The following is a 20,578-nucleotide window of genomic DNA, read 5'->3' as shown; positions in this document are numbered from 1 at the left end:
GCTCTCTCCGCCGAGCCGTGCTGCTGCTTATTTTGCAGTGTCTGTGAAGCACTTACAACGTGTCAAACGCTGTCCTCAGCACTGGGGTAGGTACCGGTGAATTAGGTCAGCGATGATGATGATGATGGTATTTGTTAAGCGCTTACTATGTGCAGAGCACTGTTCTAAGCGCTGGGGGGCCACAAGGTGATCAGGTTGTTCCCCTGTGGAGCTCACAGTCTTAATCCCCAATTTACAGATGAGGGAACTGAGGCACAAAGAAGTGAAGTGACTTGCCCAAAGTCACCCAGCCGACAAGCGGCGGAGCCCGGGATTAGAACCCGTGACCTCTGACTCCCAAGCCCGGGCCCTTGCCACTGAGCCACGCTGCTTCTCTACGTGGCTCATTCCCCGTCCCACGCGGGGCTGGCCGTCTAGGAGGGCAGACAAGTGTCCTCATTTTACAGTTGAGGAAACCGAGGCCCAGAGAAGGGAAGTGATTCATTCATTCAGTAGTATTTATCGAGCGCTTACTCTGTGCAGAGCACCGTACTAAGCTCTCGGAATGTACAATTTGGCAACAGATAGAGACGGTCCCTGCCCACTGACGCGCTCACGGTCTAACGCGGGGAGACGGGTGGACAAAAACGAGACAACTTAATCACGATAAATAGAATGAAGGGAATGTACACCTCCTTAACAAAATAAATAGGGTAATAAAGATCTGTACATACGAGCACGGTGCTGAGGGGAAGGGAGAGGGGGAGGAGCAGGGGGAAAGCGGGGAAAGGGGGCTTAGCTGAGGGGAGGTGAAGGGGGAGCGGAGGGAAAAGGGGACGCTCGGTCTGGGAAGGCCTCTCGGAGGCGTTTCCCCGTGGCGGGGCAGCGCACCCCTGGGCGAGCGTGTGCCCGGGGATGCGGTAGAGGGCCGGGGGTCCCAGCCGACCCTCGGGCCGTCGCGCTGGCCGCCGCTCTCGGCACCCGGCGCCTCGCGGGTCACGGGGCGCCCTGCCGTTTCGGGCGGCGGCGCCGGCCGTCCGGGCGCAGGCGCCGGCGTCCTGGGTCCGTCCGCCGCAGACGGGCCACCACGCCCCGCGGGTCGGCAGAGACTGGGTGAGGCGCGGGTCCGGGTGGAGAGCCCGCAGCGGCTCTGGGTTCCTCTCCGGGCTCTCCGGTTCAGAGTGGGGGGGCGCGACTCCCGGAGGGCGGCGGCGTCCGCCCCCGCGGTGGGCGGAGCTTCGCTCTGGGGACGGGGAGTCCCGGGCGCGAGGCCTGGCCCTTCCCGGAGCTGCCTCGCCGGGGCGAAGGCCGTGCCCGCGCTCCTCCGCGAGCCACGCCCCTGCCCGCCTGCCGGCCCGTGGCACCGCAGAAACACGGCGGGCGGTCACGGAAGCGGGCCGCATTCATTCGGTCGCATTTATTGAACGTTTACCGTGGGCAGAGCGCTGTGCCGAGCCCTTGGGAGAGTACGTCGTAACGGCGAACTGGCGCCGTTCCCTGCCCACAGCGGGCTTACGGTCCACGGGTCACGGGCTCTAGAATCCACTGTGCGCGCCGGCGGTCTCCATCCTGAAGTCTCAGGCCGGAGCTGGCCTGTCGTCCCTGCGGGGAGACGCCATCCGCCTGGGCTCCCCGGGAGGACCAGGAGGGTTGTCGGGACGTCTCTCTTTTTTATTTATGATGCTGATCGCGGCGGCATCGTTAAGCGCTCACTGTGTGCGAAGCACCGTTCTAAGCTCTCGGGGGGGATACGAGGCGATCGGGTTGTCCCGCCTGGGGCTCGGTTTTTAATCCCCATTTTACAGATGAGGGAACTGAGGCCCGGAGAAGTTGCGACTCGCCTCAGGTCGCACCGCCGGCTAGCGACGGGGCCGGGATTCGAACCCATGACCTCCGACCCCCAAGCCCGGGCTCTTCCCGCCGAGCCCCGCCGCTTCTCTATCAGAGGCCGTAAAGCGGACGACGAGATCGAACCTCGAGAAGTGTTAGAAAAGCTAAAGGGAGCTTAGTTTTGAGTTGAGGAACGTCTGCGGCGCGTGCGAGTCCGGGATGAATATCCTGGGTAAATTTTTTTTTTTGGAACCGTACTTTCATTCATTCGATAGTATCTATTGAGCGCTTACTACGTGCAGAGCACTGTACTAAGCGCTTGGAACGGACGAGTCGGCGACAGGTGGAGACGGTCCCCGCCGTTCGTATTTAAGCGCTTACTGTCCGTCGAACACCGTTCCGAGCGCCGGGGCAGATCCGAGTCCGTCGGATCGGACCCGGTTCCCGTCCCGCGTGGGGCTCCCGGTCCGAGTAGGGGGGAGGACGGGCGAACCGAGGCCTAGTGAAGTGACTCGCCCGGGGTCGCGCGGCAAGCGGTTGGCAGAGCCGGGAGTGGAACCCCTTCGTCCAGTCCTATCTATTGCGCGCTTACTACGGGCAGAGCACCGTCCCGAGCGCCGGGCGCGCGGTCCGGACGAGGCCCGGCCGGCCCGACTCCCGGGCCCGCGTCGGTCCCGCCGCGCCCCGCCGCTTCTCGCCGTGTCCTGACGTGTCGGTCTCTCCCCCCCGTCTCCGTCCCGTCCCTTCGCCCCTAGATACTTACTGCTGCCTGTGCACCAACATGCTCTCGGACGTGCTGCTGTTCCTTTCTCAGTACCTGACCCTGTGCGGGGACATCCAGCTCATGCTCGCCCAGAACGCCAGCAACCGGGCCGCCTACCTCGAAGAATTTAACTACCAAACCAAAGAAGACCAGGAAATCCTGCACAGCCTGCACAGGGAGGCCAGCTGCCAAGGTACCAGGCGCCGCCAGAGAGGCCCCCGGGCCCCGACCCGGCGGCACGCGGCCCCCTCGGCCCGGAGGAGGAGCCCCCGGGCGTCCTCTGCCGCTCTCGCGGCGGCGTCCTCGTCGCCGTTGCCGTCGTTTGCTTTTAAATGGCGTCCGAATCGGCGCCCACCGGGCGCCGGCCGGCGCTCCGGGGTGGGTCCCGCGCATCGGGCCGTCCCGCGTGGGGCTCGCGGTCTTCGTCCCCGTTTAACGGGTGAGGGGACCGAGGCACAGAGGAGCGGCCTGCCTGGGGTCGCGCCGGCAGGAGGTGGTGGGGCTGGGATGCCGGCGTCGTGTGATTTTTGTTATTAGAGAAGCGGCGTGGCTCGGCGGGAAGAGCACGGGCTGGGGAGTCAGAGGTCGTGGGTTGGAATCCCGGAGCTGCCGCTTAATAATAATAATGTTGGTATATTTGTTAAGCGCTTACTATGTGCCGAGCACTGTTCTGAGCGCTGGGGTGGATGCGGGGTCGTCGGGTTGTCCCGCGTGAGGCTCACACGGTTAATCCCCACTTTACAGATGAGGTCACCGAGGCGCGGAGAAGTGAAGTGACTCGCCCACAGTCACACAGCTGACGAGTGGCGGAGCCGGGATTCGAACCCGTGACCTCTGACTCCCGAGCCCGTGCTCTTTCCACCGAGCCACGCGGTGGGACTGTGGGCGAGTCACTTCACTTCTCTGGGCCTCAGTTCCCTCATCTGTCAAATGGGGATTAACTGTGAGCCTCATGTGGGGCGACCTGATTACCCCGTATCTCTCCCGGCGCCTAACGGAAACCGGTGTTGTTATCGTCGTTATCGTTATCGTGATTGTTTTAATGGTATTTGTAGAGTGCTCGTTATGCGCCAGTCGCCGGACTAAGCCCCGGGGTAGTTAGAAGCCGACCGAGGCCTTAGTCCCCGTTGTGTGGATGAAGCGATCGAGGCACGGGGGAGAGATGACTCTTCCACGGTCGCCCCAGTGGATGTGCGGCAGAACCCGAATTAGAACCCAGGCCCTCGGGCTGCCGGCCCCTGCTCTTTCCACTGGGCCAACCTGCGTGCCGCCGCGCTCCTCTCGCGTTCACTTCTGGTCCCTCTCGATCCATCGGGAGTATTTTCTGGGAGCCTACGGTCTGGGTGCGGAGCGCTGCATTGAGCGCGTGGGGGAGGCCGGGCGAGCCGGCCGACGTGATCCCTAGCCTCGAAGAGCCGCCGGTCCGCCGTCTGCCGAGCACGGCTCTTGAGGATCTCGGAGTCCGCCGTGTGCGGGGCACTGCACCGAGCGCTTGGGAGAGTCGATCGCCGCCTTCGAGGAATCCGTATCCCAGCAGGAGAGGCGGACCCAAAAATAAATTCCCAGAAGGGAAGAAGTTCAGAGAAGGGGAGCTGTACTAAAGGTACCAGGTACCCGTGGGTATTCATTCGATAGTATTTATTTATTGAGCGCTTCCTCTGGGCAGAGCACCGTACTAAGCGCTTGGAACGAACAGGTCGGCAACAGACAGAGACGGTCCCCGCCGTCCGACGGGCTCACGGTCCGATCGGGGGAGACGGACGGACGGGAACGGCGGCGACAAACAGAGTCGAGGGGAAGGACGTCTCGTAGGAACGACGGCGACTGAGTAGAATCGGGGCGAAGTAGCAGTAGGAGGGGAGGAGGGACGGGGGAGCCGAGAGATCCGAGAACCCTTCCCGGAGGAGGTGTCGTTGCCGAAGGACACGGGAGGTGGGGAGAACGACGGTCTGCCAGATGTTGAGTGGCCGGGCGGCGGGAGGGTTCAAGACTGGTCTCGAGAGAGATGAGAACGGATGACTACCATTTCCCATTTAGGATCGTCTGTGATCCAATTAATTAATGTTGGTGTTTGCTAAGCGCTTACTACGTGCCGAGCGCACTGTTCTAAGCCCTGGGGTAGACACAGGGGAATCGGGATGTCCCCACGTGGGGCTCACGCTCTTAATCCCCATTTTACAGATGAGGGAACTGAGGCACAGAGAAGTGAAGTGACTCGCCCTCGGTCACACAGCTGACGAGTGGCAGAGCCGGGATTCGAACCCACGACCTCTGACTCCAAAGCCCGGGCTCTTTCCGCTGAGCCACGCTGCTCCTCTGATCTAGTGATCTAGTAGGGTGAAGCTTTTTGTGTGTGTGTGTGTGTGTGTGTGTGTGTGTGTGTGTGTGTGTTTCTTAAGGGTATTGGTTAAGCACACACTAGGTTCCAGGCTGGGGTGCCTACGAGCTGATCAGGAAGCGGCGTGGCTCAGCGGAAAGAGCACGGACTTTGGAGTCCGGGGTCATGGGTTCGAATCCCGGCTCTGCCACTCGTCAGCTGTGTGACTGTGGGCGAGTCACTTCACTTCTCCGCGCCACAGTGACCTCATCTTGTAAAATGGGGACGAAGACCGTGAGCCCCACGCGGGACGACCTGATTCCCCTGCGTCTACCCAAGCGCTTAGAACAGCGCTCTGCACGTAGTAAGCGCTCAACAGATACCAACATCATCATCATCAGGAAAGAGTTCCTGTCCCACACTGGGCTCACAGTCTTCGTCCCATTTTACAGACGAGGTGACGGAAGGCCAGCCGAGTGAGGTGACTTGCCCGTGGCCGGGAGCCGGGATCAGAACCCAGGTCGTTCCGACGCCCGGGCTCCGTCCGCTAGGCCTCGGCGCCGCTCTGTGCGGCGCCGAGTGGGTCGTTCTCCGGCAGTGACCCGGGGTGGGGTTGGCCCCGGCGGGGCCTCGGGAGTCCCGGGCGCCGTGGTCGATTCCTCCGTCCTGCGCCCTCGGGCCCCGGCTGGCCCGGCGTGCCCGGCCGGGGGCGCTCGGCCGTCCGCGTCGCCGGTGGAGTCGTGCCGTGCTCCCGGGAGTCCAGGGGGCGGTCTGGGGGCGGTGATGGTTAACCTGCTCTTCCTCCTGAAGGTGTCCCGTGGACCAGTGGGGTCCCCGGGGAGGGAGAGGTCTGGGGGCAAAGGTGGAGGTGTCGGAGGGGGGCCACCGCCGTGCTCGTCGGCCTGATGGCGGAGTCCCCGGTCGGCTACGGTCTCGACGTCCCCCGGGAGGGGAGATCCGAGGCCCTAAGGAATCGTGCGCCGCTCTACCGCGCGGCCTAGTGGATGGAAACCCAGAAGGACCCGGATTCTCATCCCAGCTCTGCCACTCGTCTGCCCTGTGACCTCGGGCCGGTGGCTTCGCCTCTCCGGGCCCCCCCTCCCCCGTCTGTAACATGGGGATTAAGACCGGGAGGGCCGCGTGGGCCGGGTACTCCGTCCATCCTAATTAGTCGGTCTGCGATGGCTCGCGAACACCGTGCCGTCCGCTCGTGCGGTCCCGGGGCCGCCCCGGCCCCCTACGGCACCGTCCGACGGACTCCGGCGTCCGCCTTTCCAGGTTTCGCTTGGGCCACCGACCTGTCCACGGACCTCGAGTGCCAGCTGTCGGTCAGCTGCAAGTGCTACGAGGCGGCCAACGAGATCTTGCTCTTCGGCGACCTGAAGGGCCAGAACCCGGAGCACCATAACCAGGTGCTGAAGAGGATGGGCAACATTCGGAATGAGATCGGCGTCTTCTACATGAACCAGGCCGCCGCCCTCCAGACGGAAAGAGTGGGCAAGTATCCCTCTCTCGCCCGGGGAGGCGGGGGCAGCCGGGCAGCGGGGCTCCGGCTTCTCTCGGCCCGGGCACCGCGTCCGCGTCTCCTCCCGGCGAGCCGCCGGGGAGCCGGACGTGGCCGGGGGGGTGGGCGGAGCCCCTTCCCCCGGGATACGGATCGTGGCCTTGCTCGTCCGGGGGGATTTAGTATCGGAATGCCGCGGCTCCCCCTCCGCCTTCGGGGAGCGAGAGAGACGGAGAGAGCGTAAGTTTCTCAAAGCCGGGGCACCGGAGGACCGGGCCGACTTCGTTTCGTCAACCGGGCCGTCCGCGCGGTGCCCGGGGCCCCGCGCGCCTCGCACGGCCGAGCCGCCGACCGTCCTGCGGCGGGGGAGCACGTGGGGAAGGAGACGGGAGGACCCAGCCGCTAACCGCGCTCACGACCGGGACGGCCGTGGCCCGGCGGAGCGCGAGCGCGCCTCTCCCTCCGCGTTCGGGCGGGAGCCGGTCCCGGGGGGGGGGGGAGGCGGGGCCCGGCCAGCCAAGCCCCCTCTTCCCGTGCGCCCAGCGAGCGGGAGCGTGTCGGCCGCCGAGCAGCAGCTGTGGAAGAAGAGCTTCTCCTGCTTCGAGCAGGGCATCCGCCACTTCGAGGCCATCGAGGACGCCACCAACGCCGCCCTCCTGCTCTGCAACACGGGCCGCCTCATGCGCATCTGCGCGCAGGCCCACTGCGCCGCCGCCGCCACCGCCGGCAGCCAGCGCGAGTTCTCCCCCGAGGAGGCCCTCTATTACCACAAGGTGAGCGCCCGGCCCGCCGGCCCCCTCCGCCTCCCTGGCGGGCGCCCGGCCTGGAGCTTTAGAGCCGCCCGTCCGGATCGGGAGCGCTTTCCAGTCCTCCCGCGTGGAGCCCCGTGTCCTCCGAGGGCCCGGGGCCGGCTCCGCCGACGGGCACCCGTCAGAGCGCCGGGACTCCCCCCGTCCTTGTGCCCCCCAGGCTGTCGATTATTACCTGAAGGCGCTGAGGTCGTTGGGCGCGAGGGAGGTTCACCCGGCCGTCTGGGACTCGGTCAACTGGGAGCTGTCTACCACGTACTTCACCATGGCCACGTTACAGCAGGATTACGCCCCGCTGTCGCGGAAGGCCCAGGAGCAGGTAGGCCCGCTGGGGTTCCTCGACGCCCTCCGGGCGGTGGGCGGGAGGACCCGGGCCGCTTCCCGGCGCCGCGGCCCGTTAAGAGACGGCCGGAGACGTGCCGCCGACCCGTCGCCCCGCTCCCTCCCCCCGGCCCCGCCCCACCGAGCGGTCGCCGCCGTCGGTCGGACAGACGGCGCGCGCCGCCTCCGGCCCCGAGAAATGGGGAACGGAAGCGTTCCCTTCCTTTTCCGTTCTCCTCCGGCCGTCGGTGCGCCGCAGTAGGCTGTGGTGAACCGTGCCTCGTTGCTTCTCCTCCCGTTTTTATCGGTCGGAGCCCATTCCCGCCTTGACGGCCAACGCGTGTGGCAGCGGAAAGCGGGGCGGCCCCCCCCCCCCCCCCCCGGTTTAGAGCCGGCGCCCCGGCGGGCCGTGGGGATCTGGTGTGGGGCTGACGCCGCTCGGGCCCGTGGCGGGGCCGGGGGGGCCGGGGCGTTTCCTAGATCGAGAAGGAGGTGAGCGAGGCCATGATGAAGTCCCTGAAGCACTGCGACGTGGACACGGCCTCGGCCCGCCAGCCCCTCTGCCAGTACCGGGCCGCCACCATCCACCACCGGCTGGCCTCCATGTACCACAGTTGCCTGCGGAACCAGGTGACGCGGCTCGACCCCGCGGGGTAGCGGGGGGCCCCGGGGGGCATCTCCTGTTTGCGGCTGGGGCCGGGGGCGCGTGAAGGACGCGTGCCGGCCTCAGGCTCGTCCGCCACGTCGCTTCGCTCGACGGGGAGGAGGCGGCAGGAATAGCCAGAGCTGCTCCTCGCTCTCCCGGCCGGAGTTCTCAGCCGGGCCCGGGAGCCCCCCCCCCCCCCCGGAGCTAGATCCGTGGTGGCCGGAGGAGAGAAAATGGGGCGGGACGGGGGGGGGGGGGGTCTCCCCCCCGGGGACTGAGCTGGGACGAGACCGGGGCCCTTGACTCGTGCGCTCATTTTTTTCCTGACCAGATGTTGGTTTTGTGAAAAAAGAAGGAAAAGAGAATGAACGGGTGGAGAACTAGATCTCTTTCCCTTTGGGAAATGCGCTTCTCCCCTCTCCCCTTTTCCCCATCACGTCGCCGCTGTCGCTGAGGAGGGAGGGAGGGGGCCGGGAGTGGCGGAGGGGCTTTGGAGGGGAAATTTCAGCCGAGATGTGACTCGGCGTGGACCTCCTGCCGGTCGGTCAGTCGGCGGTACTTGGCGAGGGTTTACTGCGTGCGGAGCCCTGTGCTCGGTGCTTGGGAGAGTAAAAAAGGAAAAATACCGTGTGGCATCCGTCGGGCACTTCCTACGTGCCAGGCAGTGTTCTGAGAAGCGGGGTAGATTCAAGATAATCGGGTTGTTCGTGGTCCCCGTCCCGCGTTTTTAATCCCCGTTTTGCGGGCAGAGCTCGGCCCGCAGGAAGCGCCGAACAGGTACCGTCCTCGTCGTCGGTATTGAGGCCCAGAGAGGTAAAGTGACTTGCCCGAGGTCACAGAGCAGACAGGCGGCGAAGCCGGGATCGAAACCCGTGTCCCTCTGACGCCCGGGCTCTATCCACCAGGCCACGCTGACGCGTTCCCTGCCCACAAGGAGCTTCCGGTCTAGAAGGGGAGACGGACGTGAATGAGAAATCGCGGGATTCCGAGGGTGGGCGTGAACGGCGTGGGGTGGCGGGGCCTGGGCCCGAGGCCTCGGCCGGGGTTCCGGCCAGGCCGGGGACCCCTCGGGAGCTGAATCCGGGGCGGCCGGGGACCGCGACCCCGGAGGAGAAGGGAAGGGGAAGGTCCCCGAGGGCCTCCTCCCGGGCTCTGTGCCCCGGGCCCCCGGCTTGACTGGGGAGCCACGGGGTTCCGCCGAGGGTGGGCGGCGGCCCGCGCTTGCCCGGAGCCGGTCCCACGTCAACCCCCGCGTGGGCGTCCGGCACGGCGTCCGCCCCCGCGCCGCGGAGGGCTGCGGGGGCCGGGCCGCGGGTCGGGAACGGCGCGCTCCGCTGGGCCGGAGACCCGGCCTCGGAGCAGGGCGCGCGGGCGGGCCGTCGGCCTCGGGGGAGCCGGCGGAAAAAGGGTGGTTGGAGGAGAGGGCGGGGGGTGATGGCCGCCTGGGTGACACAGTGGGTTGGGGGGGGTCACCCTCCACCCCTCTCACCCCCCCCCCCCCCCCCGCCATTCCCCTCGGACGCACTTGGTCAGAGGTAGTTGGGCGGGTGGGGGGAGGGAGGGGACCCGCGGGCGCCGGCGTCAGCTGCTGCAGTCCAGCCCCCGTGGGAAATAGGCAGCCTCGTGGAGAGATCCCGGGCTTGGGGATCAGAGGTCCCGGGTTCTAATCCCGGCTTCGCCACCCGTCGGCCGTGTGACCTCGGGCGAGGCACTTGACGCTTTTCCGGGTTCCGGTCACCTCGTCCGTAAAGTGGGGGTTGAGACTGTGAGCCCCGTGTGGGACGGGGCACCGTGTCCAACTGGATTGACGCGGATCCACCCCAGCGCCGATTACAGCGCCCGGCGCGCAGTAAGCGCTCAACGGATGCCATCCCGTTGTTATCCTCTGCGGTAGAAACGAGCCAGTCGGGTCGGACGCGGTCCCTGCCCCGCGTGGGGCTCACGGTCTACATCCCCATTTTCCAGTTGAGAGAACGGAGGCCCAGAGAAGTGAAGCGACTTGCCCCGGGTCGCTCGGCGGACAGTAATGATGATGATGTTGGTATCTGTTAAGCGCTTACTATGTGCCGAGCACCGTTGTAGGCGCTGGGGTAGACGCGAGGGAATCGGGTTGTCCCGCGTGGGGCTCACGGTCTTAATCCCCATTTTACAGATGAGGGAACTGCGGCACCGACAATAATAATAATGAGGTTGGTATTTCTTAAGCGCTTCCTCTGTGCCGAGCACCGTTCTAAACGCTGGGGGAGATACCGGGTGGTCGGGTTGCCCCACGGGAGGCTCACGGTCTTCGTCCCCGTTTTCCAGATGAGGTAACTGAGGCACCGACAAGTCGAGTGCCTTGCCCAAAGTCACAGAGCCGACAAGTGGCAGAGCCGGGATTAGAACCCATGACCTCTGACTCTCGGGCTCGTGCTCCATCCTCTACAGTGAGGCCTGTTGAACAGAGCACGGGTCCGGGAGTCAGGCTTCCAGTCCCGGCTCCCCCGCTTGCCTGCTGCGGGAGCTTGGACGAGTCGCTTCACGTCTCAGTCCTTCAGTTACCACATCTATAGAACGGGAATTAAGATGGAGAGCCCCGGGCGGGACGGGGACCGTGCCCAGTCTCGTTAATAATAAGGTTGGCATTTGTTAAGCGCTTACTCTGCGCCGAGCACTGTTCTAAGCGCCGGGGTAGACGCAGGGGAATCGGGTTGTCCCACTTGGGGCTCACAGTCTTAATCGCCGTCTTCCGGATGAGGTAGCCGAGGCACCGAGAAGTGAAGGGACCCGCCCACGGTCACACAGCTGACAGGTGGCCGAGCCAGGATTCGAACCCACGACCTCTGACTCCAAAGCCCGGGCTCTTTCCGCTGAGCCACGATTACCTCTACCCCGATTAGACCGTGAGCCCGTCGTCGGGCAGGGATTGTCTCTATCTGTTGCCGAATTGTCCGTTCCAAGCGCTTAGTACAGTGCTGTGCACATAGAAAGCGCTCAGTAAATGCTATCAGCGTGGCTCAGTGGAAAGAGCACGGGCTTGGGAGCTAGAGGTCGTGGGTTCGAGTCCCGGCTCCGCCACCTGTCAGCCGTGTGACTGGCTTAGACCAGTGCTCCGCACCTAGTAAGCGCTTAACAAATACAACGTTATTCTCTGTGCCTCAGTTCCCTCAGCTGGAAAATGGGGATGAAGACCGCGAGCCTCATGCGGGACAAGCCGATTCCCCTGTATCTCCCCCAGCGCTTAGAACAGTGCTCCGCACCTAGTAACTGCTTAACAAATACCAACGTTGTTATTCCTGTTGAATGGATGATTACCTTGGGTCTACCCCAGGGCTTGGCGTATCGCCTGGCCCTTAGTGAGCTCTTTACGGATACCATAAAAATACCAGGGCCTGGCACATGGTGAGCGCTTAAACGCCACGGCGATGTCGGTTGCCGTCGTCGTCCATCCGGTTCGTCCGTTGTCACCTTCATCGGGCGCTTACCGCGTGCGGAGCGCTTTACCCAGCCGTCGGGAAAGCACGGCGCAGTAATAGACGGTGACCGTCCGCGCCCTCGACGAGCTCCCGGTCTCTAGAGCGGGGGGGGGGGGGACGTCGGGCGACGCCCGCGGTGACGGCGGCGGTTCCGTGGCCCAGGTGGGGGACGAGCCCCTGAGGAAGCAGCACCGGGTGCTGGCGGAGCTGCACTACGGCAAAGCGGCCAAGCTGTTCCAGCTGCTGCGGGACGCGCCCTGCGAGCTGCTGCGCGTCCAGCTCGAGAGGGTGGCCTTCGCCGAGTTCCACATGGCCAGTAAGTGGGGGGCGACCGAGGACGGTTCGCGTCGGCTCGCCCCCCCCCCCCCGTCGGCGGGTCCCAGACCCCCTCTCGGGAGCCGGGAGGACGACGGGATCCCTCCCGCCCACTGAGCCCCGGACGAGCCCGGGGCCCTGATCTCTTGGGGAAATCTCAGGTCAGAACAGCAACGCCGGGAAGCTCAAGACCCTGTCGGGAGCCCTCGACGTCATGATGAAGACGCAGCAGGCGTTCCAGCTCATCAGGAGGGAGTTCGGGGAGCCGGACCAGGTGACCGCGGGACGGCGGGCGCGGGCGGGGCGTCCCGTGGGACCGGGCCCACCCGCCGCCCGGTGAGAGCCACCGGGGCGAGGGTGCCGTAACCCCCCCCCCCCCCAGACCCGTCCCCCGAAGCGATCGGTGGTATTGATTGGGTGCTTCCCGTGTGCGGAGCGCTGGTCTCGGGAAAGGACGGTACGGCAGAATCAGGGCCACGTCTCGCGGGGAGCCTGCGGTCTGGAGAGGGACCGGCATCCCCGGGGGGTTCTGGGGAGAGGGGAGTCCGCCGCCTCCGTGGGGCCCGTCGAAGGGACGGGTCTCTGACCCCGATCGGCGACGGTCCTCGGGCCGGCTCCCCGGGCGGGTGGCCGTTGGCGGCCGGCCGCCGCCGAGCCTCCCTCTGCCCCTAAAGCGAGGTCGCTGAACTTGGCGGCGGGCCCCCCGCGGGGCCGGTCTTGCCGAGGTCAGCCTCGACCTCGTCCCGGGCCCTCCCCTCCCTTCCCCCTCCCCCCGCCCCGGGTGGCTGGCCTCCACCGGGACCCCCCACTGCCCCCCCCCCGCCTCCCCTGCCCATTGGGGGGGGGGTCCCATAGCCGACTGGCCCTACCCTCCTTCCTCCTTCCCCTCCGCCCCCGAGAGACCGGAGAGATGCGGTTCTGGAAGCGGCCCGGGGCGCGGGACCTCCCTTTAGTCTGTGCTGCCAACGACTGCTACCGACGGTGGTAGTGATCGACGGTGGTAGTGACGGTGTCGGTTAAGCGCCCGCTACGTGGAGGGCGCCGTTCTAAGCGCCGGGGCGGATGCCAGGCGATCCGGCTGCCCCACGTGGGGCTCCCGGTCCTCCTCCCCATTTTCCAGATGAGGTGACGGGGGCCCAGAGGAGTGAAGTGATTCGCCCGGAGGCCCGCGGGCCTCCGGGCGGCGGAGCCGGGATCAGAACCCGCGACCTCTGGCTCCCAAGCCCGGGGTCTCGCCGCTAGGCCACGCTGCTGAGCGTCTGCCGTGTGTGCAGAGCGCCGCAGTACGTGCTTGGGAGGGCGCAGTCTGAAGAGTTCGTAGACACGTTCTCCCCGCTGTTCGGCCAGAGGGAAGAGTGTTAGTCAATCCGTCGTATTTCCCGAGTGCCTAGCGTGCGGGACACCGTGTTAACCGGCGGGAGGGTACAGTACCGCGGGGTGGTAGACGCCTTCCCCGCCCTCGGTGAGCAGATTTCTAAACGCTCTGGGGCCGAGGGTGGGGGAGTGCAGAAGGGAGAGGGAGGAGGGGGAAAGAGGGCTCGGTCGGGAAAGGCCTCGCGGGGAAATGCCTTCGGTTAAGCCGTGAAGGCGAAGAGAGCGGCGGTCCGCCGCGTAGGAAGAGGGAGGGCGTTCCGGGCCCCAGGCGGGACGTAGGCAAGGGGTCGACGGTGAGATCGGCTAGGTTCATTCATTCAGTGGTATTTATGGAGCGCTTGCTGTGTGCAGAGCACTGGACTAAGCGCTTGCCACGGACGGATCGGCAACAGATAGAGACGGTCCCTGCCCTCCGACGGGCGCACGGTCTGATCGGGGGGAGACGGGCGGACGGGAACGATGGCGGTAGAGTCGAGGGGAAGAACGTCTCGTACAAACGATGGCAGGTGAATAGAATCAGGGTGATGTGCATCTCATTAAACGAAATAAATAGGGTGATGGAGATATATCCATGTATACTAGATCGGCGAGTGAGTAGGTTGGCATTGGAAGAGCGCGTCAGTAGGAGAAGCAGCGTGGCTCAGCGGAGAGAGCCCGGGCTTGGGAGTCAGGGGTCGTGGGTTCTAATCCCGGCTCCGCCCCTTGTCAGCTGGCTGACCGTGGGCGAGTCGCTTCACTTCTCTGGGCCTCAGTTACCTCATCTGTAAAAGTGGGGATGGAGACTCTGAGGCTCACGTGGGACACCCTGATGACCCCCTATCTACCCCAGGGCTTCGAACGGTGCTCTGCACCTAGTGAGCGCTTAACAAATACCAACATTGTTATTATTAGTGTGCAGGCTGGGTTATAGTAAGAGGTCAGGGAGGTAAGGGAGGAGAGGGCAGGGCGATCGAGTGCTTTAAAGCCAAGGTGAGGGATTTCTGTTCGGTGCAGAGGTGGGCGGGCAACCGTGGGAAGTTCTTGAGGCGTGGAAGGACAGGGACTGAATGGTTTTTTGGGGGGTTTTTTAGAAAAATGGTCTAGGCAGCCGAGTAAAATATGGTCCGGAATAGTAATAGTGTCGATGGTCTTGGTTAAGCGCTTACTACGTGCCAAGCACCGTTCTAAGCGCCGAGGTAGATACGAGGTCATCGGGTCGTCGCACGGGGGGCTCGCCGGCCCCGTCCCCATTTTGGAGACGAGGTAACCGAGGCCCAGAGGAGTGACGTGGCTCGCCCAAGTCCGCCCGGCGGACGAGTGGCGGAGCCGGGGTTAGGACCCACGTCCCCCGACTCCCAAGCCCGGGCTCTTGCCGCTGAGCCCCGCTGCTCCTCAAGTCGGGAGAGACGGGAGACGGGGAGGTCAGTGAGGAGGCCGACGGAGCGCTCGAGGCGAGCGAGGCCAGGGCGCTCGGACCAGCGTGGGAGCGGTTCGGATGGGAGGGGAGAGGGCAGATTTGAGTGATGTCGCGGTGGTAGAACCGACGGGACTCGGCGGCAGCCGGGTAGGTGGGGTGAATGAGAGGGATGAGTCTCGGATGAGGCCGGGGTTATGGAGTGGGGAGGCAGGGAGGGTGGTGCTGCGGTCTACGGTGATGGGAAAGTACGAGCGAGCGCAGGGTTTGGGTGGAAAGGTGGGGAATTCTGTTTCAGGGACGGCGGTCGGCGCTTAGAACAGTGCTTGACGCGTACTAAGCGCTTAACGAGTACCATCGTCGTTATTAATCTCCTGGAGGGCGGAGGACACCTCCAGCAATTAATGGTAATGTAATAGTAGAATTTAATAATAACAATAATATTGTTGGTATTTGTTAAGCGCTTACTAGGTGCAGAGCACTGTTCTAAGCGCTGGGGGAGGTACAGGGTAATAAGGTTGTCCCACGGGAGGCTCACAGTTCATTCGGTAGTATTTATTGAGCGCTTACTAGGTGCAGAGCACTGTACTAAGCGCTTGGAATGGACAGATCGCTAACAGATAGGCACGGTCCCTGCCCTTTGACGGGCTCACGGTCTAATCGGGGGAGACGGACAAGAACAATGGCAATAAATAGAGTCAAGGGGATGAACATCTCTTTAAGGTCAGTCCCCGTTTTACAGATGAGGTAACCGAGGCACCGAGAAGTGAAGTGACTTGCCCACAGTCACACAGCTGACACGTGGCGGAGCCGGGATTCGAACCCATGGCCGCCGACTCCCAAGCCCGGGCCCTTTCCACCGAGCCACGCTGCTTCTTTAAGTACTTACTGTGCCCGGCACCGACCGAGCCTTCGGGCAGAGACCCGATCGTCGGGTCGGACGCGGTCCCCGTCCTCCGCGAGGCTCACGGTCTGATTCCGTGGCACCGTCCCGAGCGTTCGGCGCCGTGCCGGGCGCACGGTGGACGCTCAGGAGGTGCTACGGATCGATCGGCTCGTGAATCCCGTACGGGGCAGGGGCTGTGGCCGATGTGGCGACCCGTGGCGACTCCCGCCCGTGGCACGGTGCCGGGCACACGGTGAACGCGTAGTTAGTAGCCGCGTTTTTTCTGGAGAAGCGGCGGAAGGCGCAGGGGAAGGTTCGGTCGTCCGGGCGGACTTCCCGGGGCTTCGGGGAAGGGACGTCGGTCCGTCGGACAGTCGGTCGTATGTTTTGAGCGCTCACTGCGGGCAGAGCCCTGTACCGAGCGTAACGCTCGGGCGAGTCCGGTGTAGCTACGAGAGAGACACGTTCCCCGCCCGCAACGGGCTGACGGCCCAGAGGGGGAGACCGACCCGGATAGAAATAAAACGAAGGAAGTGGACGTAAGTGCTGCGGGCGGGGAGAGGGGATGAATAAAGGGAGCAAGTCGGGGCGACGCGGGGAGAAGAAGAAAGGAGGGTTTAATCGGGGAATAAGGTTTTGAAGGAGGGAGAGGGATCGATGCGAAAGGAAGGCTCGCCCCCTCCTTGCCCCCCGTCCATCGCCCCTCGAATCGGTCGATGGTATTCACCGAGCGCCTGCTGGGCGCGGAGGACGGTGCCGAGCCCTCGGGAGAGTCCCGGACGGCAGTCGGCGGCCACGATCCCGCCCAGAAGCGCTGGCTCGGGCCCGTCGGGCGGCCGCCCGGAAGCCCCGCGCGGGAGCTGCACCGGGCGCCCGCCCCCCCCCCCCCGCCGCCTTCCCCGCCCCGGCCCCCCTGGGGGTGGGGGGCGGGCGGCGGGGCGAACGGGCAGCGGACCCGGGGCGGAGGGCCCTGACTTCCCGCTGCCTTTCCGGGGAACGAGGGAGCGGAGCCCCCCGCCTCGGGCGACCCCTCGACCGCCGTCAGCCGGGAAGAAGTGCTCAAGCTCCTCGGCATCTTCGAGTCGCGCCTGTCCTTCCTTCTGCTCCAGTCCATCAAACTGCTCTCGGCCGTGAAGAAGAAAACCAGGTGCGCCGACTTGCTCCGGTCGCTGTCTCCTGTCCACCCCCGGGGGCGGGCGGGCGGGCGGGCGGGCGGGCCGGCCTCTCCCCTCGTCCCCCGCCGTCCCCCCCCCGCGCCCGGCCCGGGGGGCGGGACCGCCGCCGCTCCGGACGGCCCTACCGCAAGTGGCGGGAGGGGAGGACGAGGCGGAAGGCCGCACTTCCCTTGCGGGAGCGGGGCTGTCGTGGCGGCAGGGGTAGGGGGCGGGGCGAGAGGGGGCGGGAGGCGTGGCCGGGCCGCGGGGCCCCGAGCAGGTGGCCGGAAGTGGGGCGGCCCACGGGTTAGAGCGGGCCCGCGGGCTCCCGCCCGGCGGAGGTGGGACGGGCCGCCGCCGCCCCCACCCGGACTTCCCCCGGTGCATTCTCTCAGGCGCCTCGGGGCCGGCTCCTTCGGACGCGCCCATCCGCCCCCCCCCACCCTCCCGCCCCAATGCTCTGTCCCGCCTGCTCCCGCCTGCCGGTCTCACGGTGCCCCGTCGCTCCGGCTCCCTTCTGCCTGCCCGCGCCGTCCCACCCGCTCGCATCCTACCGTCTCCCGGTGCTCTGACGTTCCCCCCTCGCGTCTGCCCTCCTCACGGCGCTCCGTCACATCTGCCCGCGTCCCTCTGACGGCGCCGTCCCGCCTCCCCGCGCCTCCCCGTCTCCCAGTGCTCTGACGTGCCTGCTCACGTCTGCCCGCCCCACGGTGCTCCTTCACATCTGCCGACCCAATAACGACGACGGTGATGATGAGGCCAGTATTGGTTAAGCGCTTACCGGGTGCCGAGCACCGTTCTGAGCGCCGGGGGAGCTACAGGCTGATCGGGCTGGCCCACGCGGGGATCGCGGTCCCCGTCCCCCTTTTACGGACGAGGGAACCGAGGCGCCGAGAAGTTTAAGCGACTCGCCCGAAGTCGCCCGACGGTGCGGCCGCACCCGTCGACGTCCGCCCGCCTGGCCGCGCTCCATCGCACCCGCTCACGTCCGCCTGCCTCGCGCTGCTCCGTCACACCTCCCCCCTCCCCCGACGTCGGGGTCCGGTTACATACGCCCGCTTCCGTTCTCCTGCCCCACGCTCGAATTCCGTCCCCACCGGCGCTCGGTCACGTACGCCCACCTTCGCCTGCGCAGCGGGCCCGGGCCGCCCCCGGCGGCGCGGTCGCGCGGGCTCACGTTCCGCCCTTCCACCCCCACCGGTTCTCAGTCAGACAGGCTGTCGACCGTCAGCTTGTCAGGGGCAGGGAATGTGACCGTTCTACTTCCCCCAACGCTCAGTACGGTCCTCTGCAGACAGTAAGCTCTAGATAAAGGCGATCGGCCGGACCGACTGACCGCCCGCAAGGAGCTTACCCTCTAAATGGTGAACCACTTGTCCGAGGTCACGTAGGCGAGGCTCAGACCCCAGTCCTGCGCTCTTTCCCCCAGGCCGTCCTCAACACTCTTAGGGTAATCAATCGATCAGTCGATCTGGGGCATTTATCGAGTGCTTACCGTGCGCAGAGCCCCGCGGTGGGGGCTTCGCGAGAGTACAGTCTAACGGAGCCGGTAGATATATTCCCTGCCCACAAGGAGCTTCCGGGCTAGAGAGCGCGCGTCGTCATCTGCGTGATGGAATCGGCATCGTCCCCAGAATCGAAATGGTGACTGACGTGATGCGGGCGGGTCGTGATCCCCATTTTACAGATGAGGTCACCGAGGCAGAGAGAGGTGAAGCGACTTGCCGCTCAGTTGTATTTACGGAGCCTTTACTGCGTGCAGAGCGCTGCGCGAGGCTCCCGAGGGAGAGTACGGTTAGAACCGTGAACAGACGCGTTCCCCGCCCGCAACGGGTCGACGGCGTCCGGTCCCAAACTCTCACATCTGCCTGCCTGACGGCGTTGGGTCCGGCGCGCTCGCGCCTGCCTGACCGACGGGGATGGGATTTCGGCGGGGCTCCGAGGGCGGGCGGAGCGGTGGGCTGCCGGGGGCGAAGGGGGAGGGTGTTCCAGGCCGGAGGGAGGACGTGGGCGAGGGGTCGGCGGCGAGACCGGGGTGACGGGGGCCCGGCCGGGAGGTTGGCAGGTTGAAGAAGGGGTTGGAGTCGGTGAGGTAGGAGGGGGGCGGCCGTTGGTCGGGCTCGAAGCCGTCCAGCGAGATGGGGTGGGTACGATTTTAGGCGCTTGGCCGTTCCGGGGAGGCGGACCGGCTTGGAGACGCCACCGCGGAGTCGCGGAAACGGCCCGCGCGGGGCCGGCTCGTCACGGAACCCGGCGGTGGGCGGCCCGGCGGGGAGCGGGGCTCGGCCCGGGCCCGGCCCCGGCCCCGCACCCCTAGAGGTCCGGGCTCGGCCGGGCGGCCCGCCGCTGGGGGCCCCGGGGCTTCCGGGACTCCATCCCGTGGCGGAGCGGGACCGAGAGAGCGGAGATCCCCTCCGTGGTGCGGGCCCGGCGGAGGAGGGCGACGGGCGGGGCCGGAGAGGGCGGGAGGGAGGGAAGGCCGGATCCGGGCCGACGGACCCGGCCCGGACGGCAGCCGCGGGCGGAGGGGAGCGCAAACCTTTCCGTCTTCCGGCAGCGGCGGCGGCGGCGAAGAGGAGGCCGTGCTGAAGACCAACAAGAGGATGTACTCGCTCCTGCTCAGGGCCTCGGCCGACCGCGGCGCCACCGTGCTCGACAGGGTCGACCTCATCCTCCGCCTCATGGGTCAGCTGGCCCCCCCCGCCTCCCCTCAGTGACCCGGTGGCTCGCGGCCCCCCGGGGACTACCCGACCGCCGTGCGGTGACGTGCGACCCGGTGACCCGGTGACCGGCTGCCCCACGGTAACCCGAGTCCCGCCGGCGACCGACCGGCCGCCCCGCGGTGACCCCGGTGGCCGCTTCCGAAGGGAGAAGGGGGGCGGTCGCCCGCCGGGCGGAGGGGCTCTCCGGTTCCTGGCGTCTTCACGTTGGAAGGGCTCGGCCAGGGACCGGGAGTTTGGCTTCCGGGTGGCCCCGTCTCGCCGGGGCCCCGCCACCGGCCGGGAGATGGAGTGCGGGCGGGAGCGGTGGTCCGTGCCACCCCCCCCCCCGGGGCGGGCGGGCCCCCCGCCACCTCGGCGGGTCCGGGGGCGTCGCCTCGGGGCTGGGGGCGGGGGCCCCCTCGCCTCCCGGGCCTCTCAACCCCCCCGTTGTAGAGCACGGCCCGTCGTCCCGCACAAAACCCCGTGCCTTTTTCCCGCCCCTTCCGGCGACGGGTCAGCGAGGGCCGTCGTTCCCCCTCGCCCCTTTGGGAACGAGAAACTGTGAATAGCCGGCAGAGATATTTTAAAGAAATAAATTTATTTATTAAAACCAGATGCGGCCGCCGCCTGTCCCCGGCTCCCGGTCGTGCGGTGCGGTCCGGGGGGTGGGCGGACGTGTCGCCGTAGGGGATGCCGAGCGAGGCCGGGGCCGTCCGCGGGTCTGCTCCCGGCCTCCGGTTTTGGGGGTGCCGGCGGGTGGCCCTCGGTGGCGGCCCCGGGGTCGTGCGGGAAGCGCGTCGCCGGGCTTCACGGCGGCAACCGGGCCGGACCCGGCACGGTACTGAACCTCCGGCTCGGCCCTCCCCGTCGCTCGCTCCCCCGCCCGCTAGACCGGCTGCTCGTTGTGGGCAGGGAACGTGTCTTCCGACTCTGTCCGAGTGGACTCTCCCGAGCTCTCGGCACCGTGCCCTGCACCCAGCGAGCGCTCGACGGAATCCCTCGATGGATCTCCTCGGGGACTCCGGGCCCGAGCGGACCCCATCAGGGAGGGCGAGCGGGGCCGCCGCGAGCTCCCTCTTTCTCCCTCTCTCTCTGTCCATCAGACGGACCCCAGCTCGGCCCACCTCCGA

General features: G+C 66.4%; 1 protein-coding gene across 2 annotated transcripts in view; it reads left to right on the top strand.

The window, feature by feature from the left end:
- Positions 1 to 20,061, top strand: part of EDRF1 (erythroid differentiation regulatory factor 1) — a 49,610-nt gene extending 29,549 nt beyond the window's left edge. The window contains exons 16-24 of one of the 2 annotated variants that reach the window (XM_029060537.2): positions 2,565 to 2,765; positions 6,168 to 6,386; positions 6,937 to 7,166; positions 7,363 to 7,521; positions 8,004 to 8,153; positions 11,787 to 11,940; positions 12,101 to 12,213; positions 16,594 to 16,739; positions 19,298 to 20,061. In XM_029060537.2, coding sequence (XP_028916370.1) covers positions 2,565 to 2,765; positions 6,168 to 6,386; positions 6,937 to 7,166; positions 7,363 to 7,521; positions 8,004 to 8,153; positions 11,787 to 11,940; positions 12,101 to 12,213; positions 16,594 to 16,739; positions 19,298 to 19,463 — 1,538 coding nt within the window. In that variant the 3' untranslated portion in view covers positions 19,464 to 20,061. The remainder of the gene's footprint in view (positions 1 to 2,564; positions 2,766 to 6,167; positions 6,387 to 6,936; positions 7,167 to 7,362; positions 7,522 to 8,003; positions 8,154 to 11,786; positions 11,941 to 12,100; positions 12,214 to 16,593; positions 16,740 to 19,297) is intronic. The other variant, XM_029060538.2, reaches the window with a different exon arrangement.
- The last annotated feature ends 517 nt before the right edge of the window (positions 20,062 to 20,578 follow it).

The sequence above is a fragment of the Ornithorhynchus anatinus genome, chromosome 3 (genome assembly GCF_004115215.2).
Source record: "Ornithorhynchus anatinus isolate Pmale09 chromosome 3, mOrnAna1.pri.v4, whole genome shotgun sequence".
Lineage (NCBI taxonomy): Eukaryota > Metazoa > Chordata > Mammalia > Monotremata > Ornithorhynchidae > Ornithorhynchus > Ornithorhynchus anatinus.
Note: the sequence above shows the minus strand (reverse complement) of the source record. Positions and strands in the feature narration are given on the sequence as shown.